The sequence below is a fragment of the Microcebus murinus genome, chromosome 2 (genome assembly GCF_040939455.1).
Source record: "Microcebus murinus isolate Inina chromosome 2, M.murinus_Inina_mat1.0, whole genome shotgun sequence".
In the NCBI taxonomy this organism is placed as follows: domain Eukaryota; kingdom Metazoa; phylum Chordata; class Mammalia; order Primates; family Cheirogaleidae; genus Microcebus; species Microcebus murinus.
Genome location: NC_134105.1, coordinates 28,556,634 through 28,568,900, shown reverse-complemented (window position 1 = coordinate 28,568,900; position 12,267 = coordinate 28,556,634). Strand labels below are relative to the sequence as shown.

Genomic DNA, 12,267 nt, shown 5'->3' with positions numbered 1-12,267 from the left:
CAGGCATGAGCCACCACGCAGGGCAAAAAGCTTGATTTTTAACAAAAATAACTGTCTAGACAACAGAAAGGGCTACTTTCAGAAGTAGCTTTCCAGTTACTAGAATTTCTCAAGCAAAAGCTGAGATTTGGGGATATTTACATTTGAGTGGAAAACTAAATTCATTTCCAATTATAATATTCAAAGTAGCATTCAAAGTAGAACAGGAATTAAAAAAGACAAAGGCTGGAAACATCAGGGAAGACTCCCTGGAAGTGATGGGACTTGGAGGATTAGCAAATATTTTGGATGAAAGAAAAAAGATAGAAAAATCACATCACACTAGGTATAAAGGTGGAAATACGTAAGGTATATGTGTTTGTATGTGTGTATGTAGAGGGATAAGAAAGTAACAGGAAGCCAGGCAGATGCTGTACCCCTGTAGCCCCAGCTATTCAGAAGGCTAAGGCAGGAGGATCCTTTGAGAACAAGAGTTTAAAACCAGCCTGGGCAACATAGTGAGACTCTATCTCCAAAAAAATTTTAAAATTAGCCAGGTGCAGTGGCACAAGCCTGTGGTCCTAACTACTCCAGAGGCTGAGGTTGGGAGGATTGCTTGAGCGCAGAAATTCCAGGCTGCAGTGTGCCATGATCATGCCTGTGAATAGCCACCACACTACATCTTGGGTGACATAGCAAGACCCCATTGCTTTTTAAAATTAAAAAAAAAAAAAAAAAGATGACAGATTCCCAATTAGAGAATATTGTTTTTGATGAATTAAATAATAGCTTTCAAACACTGAAAGAATATTTCTTGGATTTTTTATGCTACTCACAATGTGCACTGGCTCTACACATGACACATTTATAAATTTAATCTGCAATATTAACATTTTTGCCATCATTTTCTTAAGTCTAAACAATGAACAAGACACCTAGCTCAGACTTGTAGCATTTGCAGATTTCCATGTTGTAAATACTCCCACCATAACAAATTTCAAGTCACTAATATAACCATATAAAATGCAATGTTGGGAGGAAATATACAGTAGTACACCATTATACAGTATTTCTATCATAAAGAAACAATAGACATAATTAACCTCAAGAGCACAGCCAATAATAACATGTAGCAAAATAATTATGAAGTGAACAGCTTTGAGTATTTGCTACCTTCATTTTAAATATAATTTATTTAATTGTAAGTTTATATAATTTAATTTTAATAATAGTGGTGCTTAGCCACCAGCTCACAAAATTGCTGAAAATTTAACATTTGGCTCTCATGAGTTCATATGGGACAGCTCCAACACACCAATAGCTCCAAGATTTCAAGACCCCTTCCTCATATAGGTCCCAGATTTCAAGCTGGTAGTGTGGAACAACTATAGCGTGCCATTAACAGAAATGATAAGCAGGTCATGAGGGTTAGAAGGGGAATAGATTTGATAACTTCAATTTTAAATATGCTGAATTTAAAATGGCAGCAAAGGAGCTACAAATGGAAATGTTCTTGAAGCAGCTGGAAATACTGGAATTCAATTTGCGTCAGCTGAGAACTTAAGTTTAGAGGTCACATACAGAGGTGCTAGCTAAAGACATGGGAAATGCTGGGCTTTCTGGATTAGGGGCAAGAAAGGAGAGCAGAGTGCTAAGGACTGAGCCTTAAGGAACACCCAAAATTAGAAGGCAGGGGATGGAAAAGCAATCAACAAAGGACAGAAGGAAAAAAACAAAGAAGTAGGAGCAATGAAAGAGGTAGGCAAAGAAACAAGGAAGTATAATCAGGAAAGGGGTGGTCACCAGTATCAAATACTAGAGCAGAAGTCAAGGAACATGAACACTGAGAAAGTTTTTGAATTTTGCTACAAATAAGAAAGAACTGTTTTGATGAGAATAATTTTCAAGAGTGGTGCAATGGATATCAGACTATAAATGAATGAATGGTAGGTTAAAAAAAAGACAGAAAATATTAGATAGTTGACATTAAGGATTAAGAAGAGGAGGGACAGCTAAATTAAATTAGGGACTTATTTTTCACAGATAAAACCAGAACATAGGGTATAAAAATCAGGAGTGGGTATTGAATAATTTTTTTTTTTTTTTTTTTTTGAGACAGAGTCTCGCTTTGTTGCCCAGGCTAGAGTGAGTACCGTGGCGTCAGCCTAGCTCACAGCAACCTCAAACTCCTGGGCTCAAGGGATCCTCCTGCCTCAGTCTCCCGAGTAGCTGGGACTACAGGCATGCACCACCATGCCCGGCTAATTTTTTCTATATATATTAGTTGGCCAATTAATTTCTTTCTATTTATAGTAGAGACGGGGTCTCGCTCTTGCTCAGGGTGGTTTCGAACTCCTGACCTCGAGCAATCCGCCCGCCTCAGCCTCCCAGAGTGCTAGGATTACAGGCGTGAGCCACCGCGCCGGGCCGGTATTGAATAATTATTTAAATAAATTACAGTAAAGTTAGAAGACCAAGTGAGATCATGTTATTAATAGGATAGTAAACACTACACGGTATTAAAAGAAAATGGATGCCGGGCGTGGTGGCTCACGCCTGTAATCCTAGCACTTTGGGAGGCCGAGGCGGGCGGATTGCTCAAGGTCAGGAGTTCGAAACCAGCCTGAGCGAGACCCCGTCTCTACCAAAAATAGAAATAAATTAATTGACCAACTAAAAATATATATACAAAAAATTAGCCGGGCATGGTGGCACATGCCTGTAGTCCCAGCTACTCGGGAGGCTGAGGCAGTAGGATCGCTGAGCCCCGGAGATTGAGGTTGCTGTGAGCCAGGCTAATGCCTCGGCACTCACTCTAGCCTGGGCAACAAAGTGAGACTCTGTCTCAAAAAAAAAAAAAAAAAGAAAAGAAAATGGAGGCATCTTTAAGTGTTATTTCACATCAATATCTTCTCAAAATTCTTAAGTTTTATTCCTGTGATAGCAAAACTCAAACACATTATAGGAAATCTGGATGAGAGCTAGCTTATTATATCTCTCAATTTTTGTCTAATAACCAATATGAAGATAACATTACCAAGAGATATAAGCAGAAGTAACGGGGGAGGGGAAGGTAGAGAGGTTTTTTCCCCCCCTAAAGAATTTTCAACAACAGAGAACAACACTCTTATTTCTAAAGCATATTAGAGACGGCTCTGCCTAGAGATGGGTAAAGAACTAGCTAACACTTCTTGGGTGCTTCCATATCAGATATTTTTCAGATACAGAAATGGGATTTGGGGGCTCCGTTAAGATTCCCAAAAATCACACAGCTTTTATAGTAAATGGCCAAGGCAATTAAATCCAGGTCTGCCTCATTCTAATGTCATTCCTTCTTCTGCACATCTCAGTTTGCCTCTGAAGTTTTCCACAAATCTCTTTACAAAAAAAAAGACCAGTGAGCATCAGTAAAAAAAAGTAAGCATCAGAAGTTTTACAGAAATTTCTAACAAATAATCATGCTATTTTGTCAACAAATGAGTGAAAAACTTCAACTATTCAGGGCCTTGCCTGTTTGCACTCCCTGAGAAAAATCAGTATCAAAATTTATGAATATCTCCGAAGAAAACATATAAATGTCTAAGATGCTCAACATCACTAGCTATAAGGAAAATATAAATCAAAACCACAATGATACACCCACTTTGATGGGATGCAGAGAAACTGGACCCCTCACACACTGCTAGTGGAGATGAAAAATGGTGCAGCTGCTTTGGATAGTAACCCAACAGTTCCTCAAAAGGCTAAACACATGTTACCATATAACCCAGTCATTCTACTCCTACATATATAAATCAGGAAAACTGAAAACATATGTAGAGACAAAAACGTATAAATGAATGTTCATAGTAGCATTATTCAAAATAGCCAGAAAGTGAAAACAATCCAATGTCCATCAATTGATAAATGAATAAGCAAAGTGTGGTATATCTACACAATAGATTATTCAGCAGTAAAAGAAATAAAATACTGATATACGCCACAATGTAGCTGAACTTTGAAAACATTATGCTAAATGAAAAAAGTCAGTTACAAAGGACCACATATTATGATTCCATTTATATTGGATATCCAGAATAGGCAAATCTATAGAGACAGAAAGTAGATTAGTTGTTGCCTAGGGCCACGGCCCTAGGAGGAGTGTATGGGTAAGACAAGAGTGATGGCTAAGAACAATTTGGTGGTAATGGAAATGTTCTAAAATTGACTGTGGTGATGGCTGCGTAACTCTGAACATACTAAAAGTCACTGAATTGTATACTTTAAATGGTGACCTGTATGATATGTGAATTAAATATTAATAAAGCTATTTTTTTTAAATTAGGGAAGAAAAATTAGTGAAGAATTAAATTTTGAGAGAGCAAGGCCAATTCTTCCCAATCCCATGCATCAATAAGCCAAGGAAAACTGTGCTCTCCCAATTTTTTAAAACATTGACTTGCAGCTATGAAAAAATAAACAGCTTCCTCCAATTTCTGAGTGGCTTTAACAAGGGGAATACATGACATTTAAGGGCTTATAATCAGAAACTGAGTCCAAAGGGACATTAAAAGTTACTTAACTCTAATGCTCTCAGTCTACAGATGAGAAAACACTGCCCAGAGAAGTCAAATAACTTGCATAAGAGCATTTAGCTGGGAAGTATCAGAGCTGGGTCTAGATCACTGTCTCCTGACTCTCAGTTGTATTCTTTCCCTTGGCAAGGCTTCTATGATGGTTGAAGGGTCAAAATGGCATATTGTCAACATTATTTTAAAAAATAAAGAGATTTCACCCACCAACACACAAATAAAGAACCAAGGATTGTCATATAGTATTGATACCTGCAGAAAACCTGACCTAGAAAAGTTTCCCTCTAAACTATTAAAAGGAAACACAAGCAGCTCAATTTCCTTGATCCAAGCTATGTTGAAGAGAAATAAATAGTTGAGAAGATAAAGTTTCAAAGAGAAAAGTATGTTATTTATTCTCATCTCCACTAATTAAAAGATACAGGGAAAGTGAGAATGAGCCTACTAACTTCAGATGGATTTCTGACTTGGTAGATCTATAATCTGTAAAAGGGGAATTCCATATTGATTGATTAGCCAAATCTGTCTTCAAGAAAAGCCTAACACTAAAAACAGATTAGTTGCCCTAGACTTTTCAGTCTGGAAAAAACTGTGCCCAAATGCAAGGAAGAAGTGAAGGATTCCTGTTGGAATAAGCAGAGTGAGAGAAGGAAGCAAAGTGTGAGGTCTTTGCAGATAAGAATTCTATCATCTCTCTGTTTTAAGAATTCCCTAAATGTTGAGGAATCTTAACAGTGGTACCAGCCAACCCTGATTAACAAAGATTCTCTGAGAATGAGGAAGATTATAAAACACACAAAAGGTAGCTTTACTTTAATAGGCAGGCACTTAGGTATAGGGAGTGGAGAATCCAGAGTAAGGTCCAAGTCCAAATGTAGGCCCAAATGTAGGGTTGAGAAATCAAGTCCTGAAAAATGAAGGGTTGAGAAATCAAGTGAAATCCTGAAAAATTAGATTCAGACAGAGACAGCCACCACTACATGGTCACACTTAGGCAACAAAGGCAACACTCCTTTCCTTAGCATCCAACCAATACTACTTTGTCAATCTCTTACATTAAACTCTACTGCCAGTCTCCTGTTGACATTTACCACAAACAGGAATAAGAAAAGAGGTGTGAAAGTCCACACAGTGTTTAGGGAGCACAGTGTTTAGTCTTATGTGGCCACTGCAAAGGCTGCACAGGAGAGAATACCTGGAATCATTAGTGCTATCTTGTGTTCAACTAGAGAGCCTCAAACAGACATAGAAAAGTTGTGAATGTTAGCAAAAATTTGGAACTTTAAAACATTTGCTGGCCGGGCGCTGTGGCTCACGCCTGTAATCCTAGCTCTTGGGAGGCCGAGGCGGGTGGATTGCTCAAGGTCAGGAGTTCAAAACCAGCCTGAGCAAGAGCGAGACCCCGTCTCTACTATAAATCGAAAGAAATTAATTGGCCAACTGATATATATATAAAAAATTAGCCGGGCATGGTGGCGCATGCCTGTAGTCCCAGCTACCCGGGAGGCTGAGGCAGAAGGATCACTCGAGCCCAGGAGTTTGAGGTTGCTGTGAGCTAGGCTGACGCCACAGCACTCACTCTAGCCTGGGCAACAAAGCGAGACTCTGTCTCAAAAAAAAAAAAAAAAAAAAAAACATTTGCTGGTATATCTAGAAATTTTGTCTAAAATTCCAGGAATACCAGGGGCTTCTAAATTACATACATGAATAAAAATGCAAAGAACTGTTCCATATGCTAGATTAAATATGGTCTTTCCTCTACCTATTAACCTCTGAAGCCAAGAAGAACTGACCAGAAAAAGCATTTTTCTTCCTCCTATGGAGCTCATACTTTCATCATTTTTTGACACTCTCTTTAGAGGGAGGATTTATTAGCTACCAGGACCTAGAGATATGGCATAGATAATTTAAATAAGAACGCCCCATTTAAAACTCTAGATTTGTTTTTATGGTTCTGGCATATAAGCAGAAATGTTGGGTTTGTAGCTTGCTTGCATTCTAAATTAGGTTAGTATATTTCAAATGCTTACATCCTTAACGTATTTCTTTTAAGACTGGATCAAAAACATTCTTAATTAATAAAGAGGAAATAAATTGCTGATTCCAAAATAAACTGTTTCCCAATGGGATATTTGAGAATCCAAGAGATTCCAGATCAACTAAATCTAGAACTTGGGAGTCTTTGTTGGTTTTGCTTTTACACTGGACTACCTGCCAAAGACAGCATTAATCTGAGTATACTTGGGAAGCAAAGCAAAGCAAAGGATGCTTGAGTTGTAAAAAACAAATCTCAATCATTAATTCTCAACCCAGAGTTCAAAGAATTCCAACTTTGAGCAATAATTCTGACTAGCAGTGAATCTTTCTCTGAAATATCCTATGATGAGAAAATGTTGTTAGAACCGTCAGGCGGGAAGCCTGAGAAGAGATAAAAAATAGCCAAGGATTTAAGTAAAGCCCTGGCTGACCTCCAATTTCTAACAATGCTATGATGTGTTCTGCTAGTTTCTCTCTCCCTGGGCCTCCTGTCATCACACAGTACTGAGGCAGAGCTCCAACAGGCAGCATCAGCTACAAATGAGTGGCAGGGAGCCAGAGCATTTGAATTCAACTACAAAGTTTAGGGGAGAAGCTCGAGGCAGGATCAATTCAGTTATTCCAATTATTAGAGATGAGGTATGAAACAGTAAGTTGAAGCCATGTTTAGCAGAAACAACAAGTAATTTTGATCATAAGACTCATGATTGATCCTTAGGTCTATCCCTTGCCAACTGTATGATCTTGGGAAAGTCACTTCACCCCTCTAATTCTCACTTTCCTTGGTTGTTAAAATTGAGAGGATAAAATAGCCTTACCTCCCTTCAGGGTTATTGTAAGGATCAAGTCAGATAAAAAATGTTCTCCATAAGCTATAAAACACTATTGAAATGTCATTTACTCAAGGCAACAAATATTTATTGGATACATCTCATGGTCCTTGCACAGCACTTGACAGAGAAAGCAGCCCATTACAGTCCCAGCCCTGAAGAAGTACTCTAACAGAGGACACCAACACGTGGACACGCAGGTATCCCTTCAAAGAGCTATGAATAGAGACGGAGTTGTAATTGATTTAGTCTGAGGATCAGAGGTCAGAGTCTCAGAAAGGTGATACTGGAGCTGGGACTTGAAGGGTAAGTGGGTGACAGCCAGGCAGAGGAGGCTGGGACGTGCATTCTAGGGAGAGAAAAATAAATAAGTGAAGAGGTGTGAAAGTACACAGTGTCTAAGGAGCAGTGAGTTGTCTCATGTGGCTACCGCACAGGCTGCACAAGAAAGAGTGCCTGGAAATGAAGCTGGACAGATAGGTTGGCACCAGGTTGTGAAGGGTTTTTTGTCTAGGCAGAGTTAAGTCATCAAATTAGAGGGAACTGGTAGCCATGGAGGGGAAATAGCTGTTTTGTTTTGTTTTTCTCCTCAACTCTCTGTCTTTAGTCTTTGTTCTGACACTACAAAAACATACAATATCTGCCTTCAAGTTGTAAAAGTTACAATCTGGCAGAAAGATATAGAATGTATCTTTCTAAATGCTATAGATGCTAAAACAGAAATACATAAGGAATACAGTGAGGGCCACAAAGAAGAGGGTAGTTAATTCCACATAGGAGAGTCAGGAAAATATTTACTGAGGTGTTAAGTTGGTGTTACACAGGCAGAACAGACTTGGAGAAGGCATTTGAAGCAGAAGGAGCAGCATGAGCAAAGATATAGAGTCATAAGATACCACGGCACATAGTTGAGCAAGAGCCTAAGGTATGAGGGGAATTTGGCACTGTGAGCCTAGGAAGGTAGGCAGCAGCCAAGGCTGGTCTTGCGTAGGTTACAAAGCACAGGTTCTAGAGTTTAGGTTGCCTGAATTCTAAAATTTTAGTTCTGCTACTTTCTAGCACTATGATCTTGAACAAATTACTTACCCTCTCTAATCTTCACTTTCCTCATTGATAAAATGGGGATATTAATAGAACCTACAGCATAAGGTCACTGAAGGATTAAATGAGATAATCCATGAAAAGGACTTAGTATAGAATGTCTGATTTACAGGAAGCACTCAATAAACTATTACTACTATTGTCATTATCAGTGTTATCACAGAAAACTTTGTTAGCAAACTATCAACACAGTCAAGGCAAGAGATGATGAGGGGCCGGGCGTAGTGGCTCACGCCTGTAATCCTAACACTCTGGGAGGCTGAGGTGGGCGGATTGCTTGAGGTCAGGAGTTTGAAACCAGACTGAGCAAGAGCGAGACCCCGTCTCTACTATAAATAGAAAGAAATTAATTGGACAACTAATATATAGAGAAAAAATCAGGCGAGCATGGTGGCGCATGCCTGTAGTCCCAGCTACTCAGGAGGCTGAGGCAGTAGGATCGCTTGAGCCCAGGAGTTTGAGGTTGCTGTGAGCTAGGCTGATGCCACGGCACTCGCTCTAGCCTGGGCAACAAAGCGAGACTCTGTCTCAAAAAAAAAAGAGAGATGATGAGGCCAGAGCAGAGGTGAGGGAGATGGAGAAGAGAAGATAGATGGCAAGCAATCTTTGTGAGCTGAAAGTGACTGAACGGACTTGGTGACAAGGGAGAGATTACGCACAGTAATGAAGCAAATATGATTCTAGGTTCCTAACTTGGACAACCAGCTACATAAGTAAAAATATGTGACAATTTGCGGTGTGTTAAATATAAGATATGCCTGAGTAACATCCAGATTAATGTGTCAGGTGCACTGTGAGAAACACAAGGCTTTGGCTCAGGCAAGAATGCAGGAAAAGGCTCTATCATTGCCTCCTTATCCAGATCTTATAGTCTGAAAATCGCCCTTAGCCGCACTAAAAAAGGGGCCCCATGGAGCCATTTCTGATTTATGTAATCATCTCCTTCGCCACAGTTTACTGAACTATAGATGGACAACTGACCCATGGAGAAAAATAAAACTCCAGCCAATCAGACTTTCTGAGTTTGTGCCTTCAGAATCATGTGGCTTCAGGGGTTTTTACATCACCATTTGAAAGACAGCCACCATGGCTCACTCATATGCAATGGGAAAAATGCAGAGAAATGAATGTAAGAGACACAGAAAGATATAAAAGGGAAGGAACACAAAGTCTCAAATAAAAGAGAGAGTAATTTATCTGATAACTGTTTAGTTTTCATTAAACCCAGCTGCATCCAGACATTGGATTCTGTGGGATTGTCCTGTATTCATTTCTGCTTTTGCTTCTTTGCATTCCATGCAACCAAACAATCCCTGTGACTAAAACAGATGAGACTGCCTGAGAATATAGAGAACAAAACAAGAAAACAGGTTAGGACCCTGGGGAACATTAGACAGAGGAAGAAAAGCCAGTGAAAGATGAAAAAAAAAAAAAAAGGAGGAATTCATAGAGGGAAGAGGTAATTCAGGAAAAAGTAGTGTCCTAGAAGTCAACATAAGAGGGTTTCAAGAAGAAGACAACAGTATCAAATGCTACAGAGAAATCAAATAAGAGGAAGATAAAACTAGGCCACTAAATATGGTAATTAAGGATCACTGGTGACCTTTCCTAGAGCAGTAGTAATTATTATAACTGGAAAACTTTGATTTCAGATCCTGACTGCCATAGTAGTCATACTGTTTATTCTCAGAGGGGTCTACACACGCCTCTGCCTTGGTTTCTCTCTTATTTAAAAATAATAACAATCCCTATAATAATAAAATCTTTCCCTAACCCTAGCCATTATCTGTATCTTAAACTGCATGGTGGTAAAATTCATGCAAAAATTCATCAAACTGGGCCGGGCGTGGTGGCTCACGCCTGTAATCCTAGCACTTTGGGAGGCCAAGGCGGGCGGATTGCTCAAGGTCAGGAGTTCGAAACCAGCCTGAGCGAGACCCCGTCTCTACCAAAAATAGAAATAAATTAATTGACCAACTAAAAATAAATATACAAAAAATTAGCCGGGCATGGTGGCGCATGCCTGTAGTCCCAGCTACTCGGGAGGCTGAGGCAGTAGGATCGCTGAGCCCCGGAGACTGAGGTTGCTGTGAGCTAGGCTGACGCCACGGCACTCACTCTAGCCTGGGCAACAAAGTGAGACTCTCTCAAAAAAAAAAAGAAAAAATCATCAAACTGAATATTTAAGACTTGAGCACTTTAAGAGAAAGAGAGGACAAAATCCTCTCTGTCTCATCCTTCCATAGTAATTAGATTTAAAAATTAAAAATGAAGGGGCCTATAAAATACTTTATAATACAGGAGCGAAGTATTCTCTGAGTCTCAAGAATCATCCCTCGGTATCCTCAACCTCTGCCTTCTGAGGTAATGACATGTAATACAGTCTTCACCAAGAAACAGATCAGTACAAGATTCCACACTGTTAGGACTATATTTAAACTAATAGAGGAAAAAAGAAAGAAAGGTCACATGTGTGTCTTCACAGACAGCAGATGGCAAGCAATCAGAACCATTTGGAGGGAATGACATATGCAGATGAGAACAAAGAGAGGCACCAGGGCAGCGTGTACCAAGGTCTCCTACCTTCATCAGGTGCTTGTTGACCCACTTGGTGAATGTTTTTTTCTGAACCCGGTCCCGTTCATCTGCAAAGGAAACACAGAGAAAGCATTGGTTTAGTGCTACCCAGGCAACAAGTCCCCATACCCCTGCCTTGCCCCCAGCCCAGTTTCTCTGGGACCACTTAAAAGGGCTGACTTTACCCACATAACCATGGGACAGTGACTTGTTAGGAAGGTTTGGCCTATATGAACTTCTTTGGTCTGTCCCTTTACAGATTACACAGAATTGTGTGCCTCAAAAATCATGGCATGGCAAAGTCTCCCTGAAACAATAATTAGAGCAGAGCAGGGTAAATCCCCTCTTGCTTCATAACAATCTCCAAAAAGCCAAAGCTGTGAATACCACCAAGAGAAGGGGTTGGGTAGCATTAGCATTTGGGACACTCATAGGCAGTGATTAAATCTCACTCTTCATGCACGGATCTCCCTGAGCAAGGCTCTACCCTCTCCCTCTCCTATCAAGTACTTCCTACATGGTGGCTGACACCTATAACCCCAACATTTTGGGAAGCCAAGGTGGGAGGACTGTTTGAGGCCAGGAGTTTGTAACCAGCAAGACCTTGTCTTTATAAAAATTTAAAAAATAAAAAATTAGCCCAGTGTGGTTGAATGTGCCTGTAGTCCTAGCTACTTGGAAGGCTGAAGTAGGGCAATCACTTGAGCCCAAGGAAGTTACAGTGAGCTATGACTGCACCACTGCACTCCAGACTGTGTGACAGAGAAAGACCCTGTCTCTTACAAAAAAAGAGAGAGAGAGACCAAGAGAGAAGTGGTTAAGCCCACCAGGGAAGGAAAACATAGGAGGTTAATGAAGGTTTCCCAGAGGAGTGATTCTAACCTTAAAAGATGAGTAGGAGTCAGCCAGAAAGAGAAGGGAAGGGACAAAGTTGCTATAGGAAGTTACAGTTAATGCAAATGCATGAAGACAAGAAAAAGCTTATGTTCAGAGAATTGTACAGAATTAAGGATGGTCGAAAGATAGATGTTTTTTAGATATGCTGAGACTTAAAACTGGATAGGGTGGCATGGGCCAAATCATGACCTTTCATGACAAGCTAAAGAGCCCAAAATTAATTCTACAGTTAAAGACTGAAAGGTTTTAAATGAAAGAATGACATGATCAGATTT

At 39.9% G+C, this 12,267-nt stretch overlaps 1 protein-coding gene across 13 annotated transcripts in view; it reads right to left on the bottom strand.

Moving 5' to 3' along the window:
• MACF1 (microtubule actin crosslinking factor 1) overlaps positions 1-12,267 on the bottom strand; it is a 358,950-nt gene that overhangs the window by 210,000 nt on the left and 136,683 nt on the right. For all 13 annotated transcript variants that reach the window (XM_075996862.1, XM_075996875.1, XM_075996872.1 and 10 more), the window contains one exon: positions 11,102-11,163. In XM_075996862.1, coding sequence (XP_075852977.1) covers positions 11,102-11,163 — 62 coding nt within the window. The remainder of the gene's footprint in view (positions 1-11,101; positions 11,164-12,267) is intronic.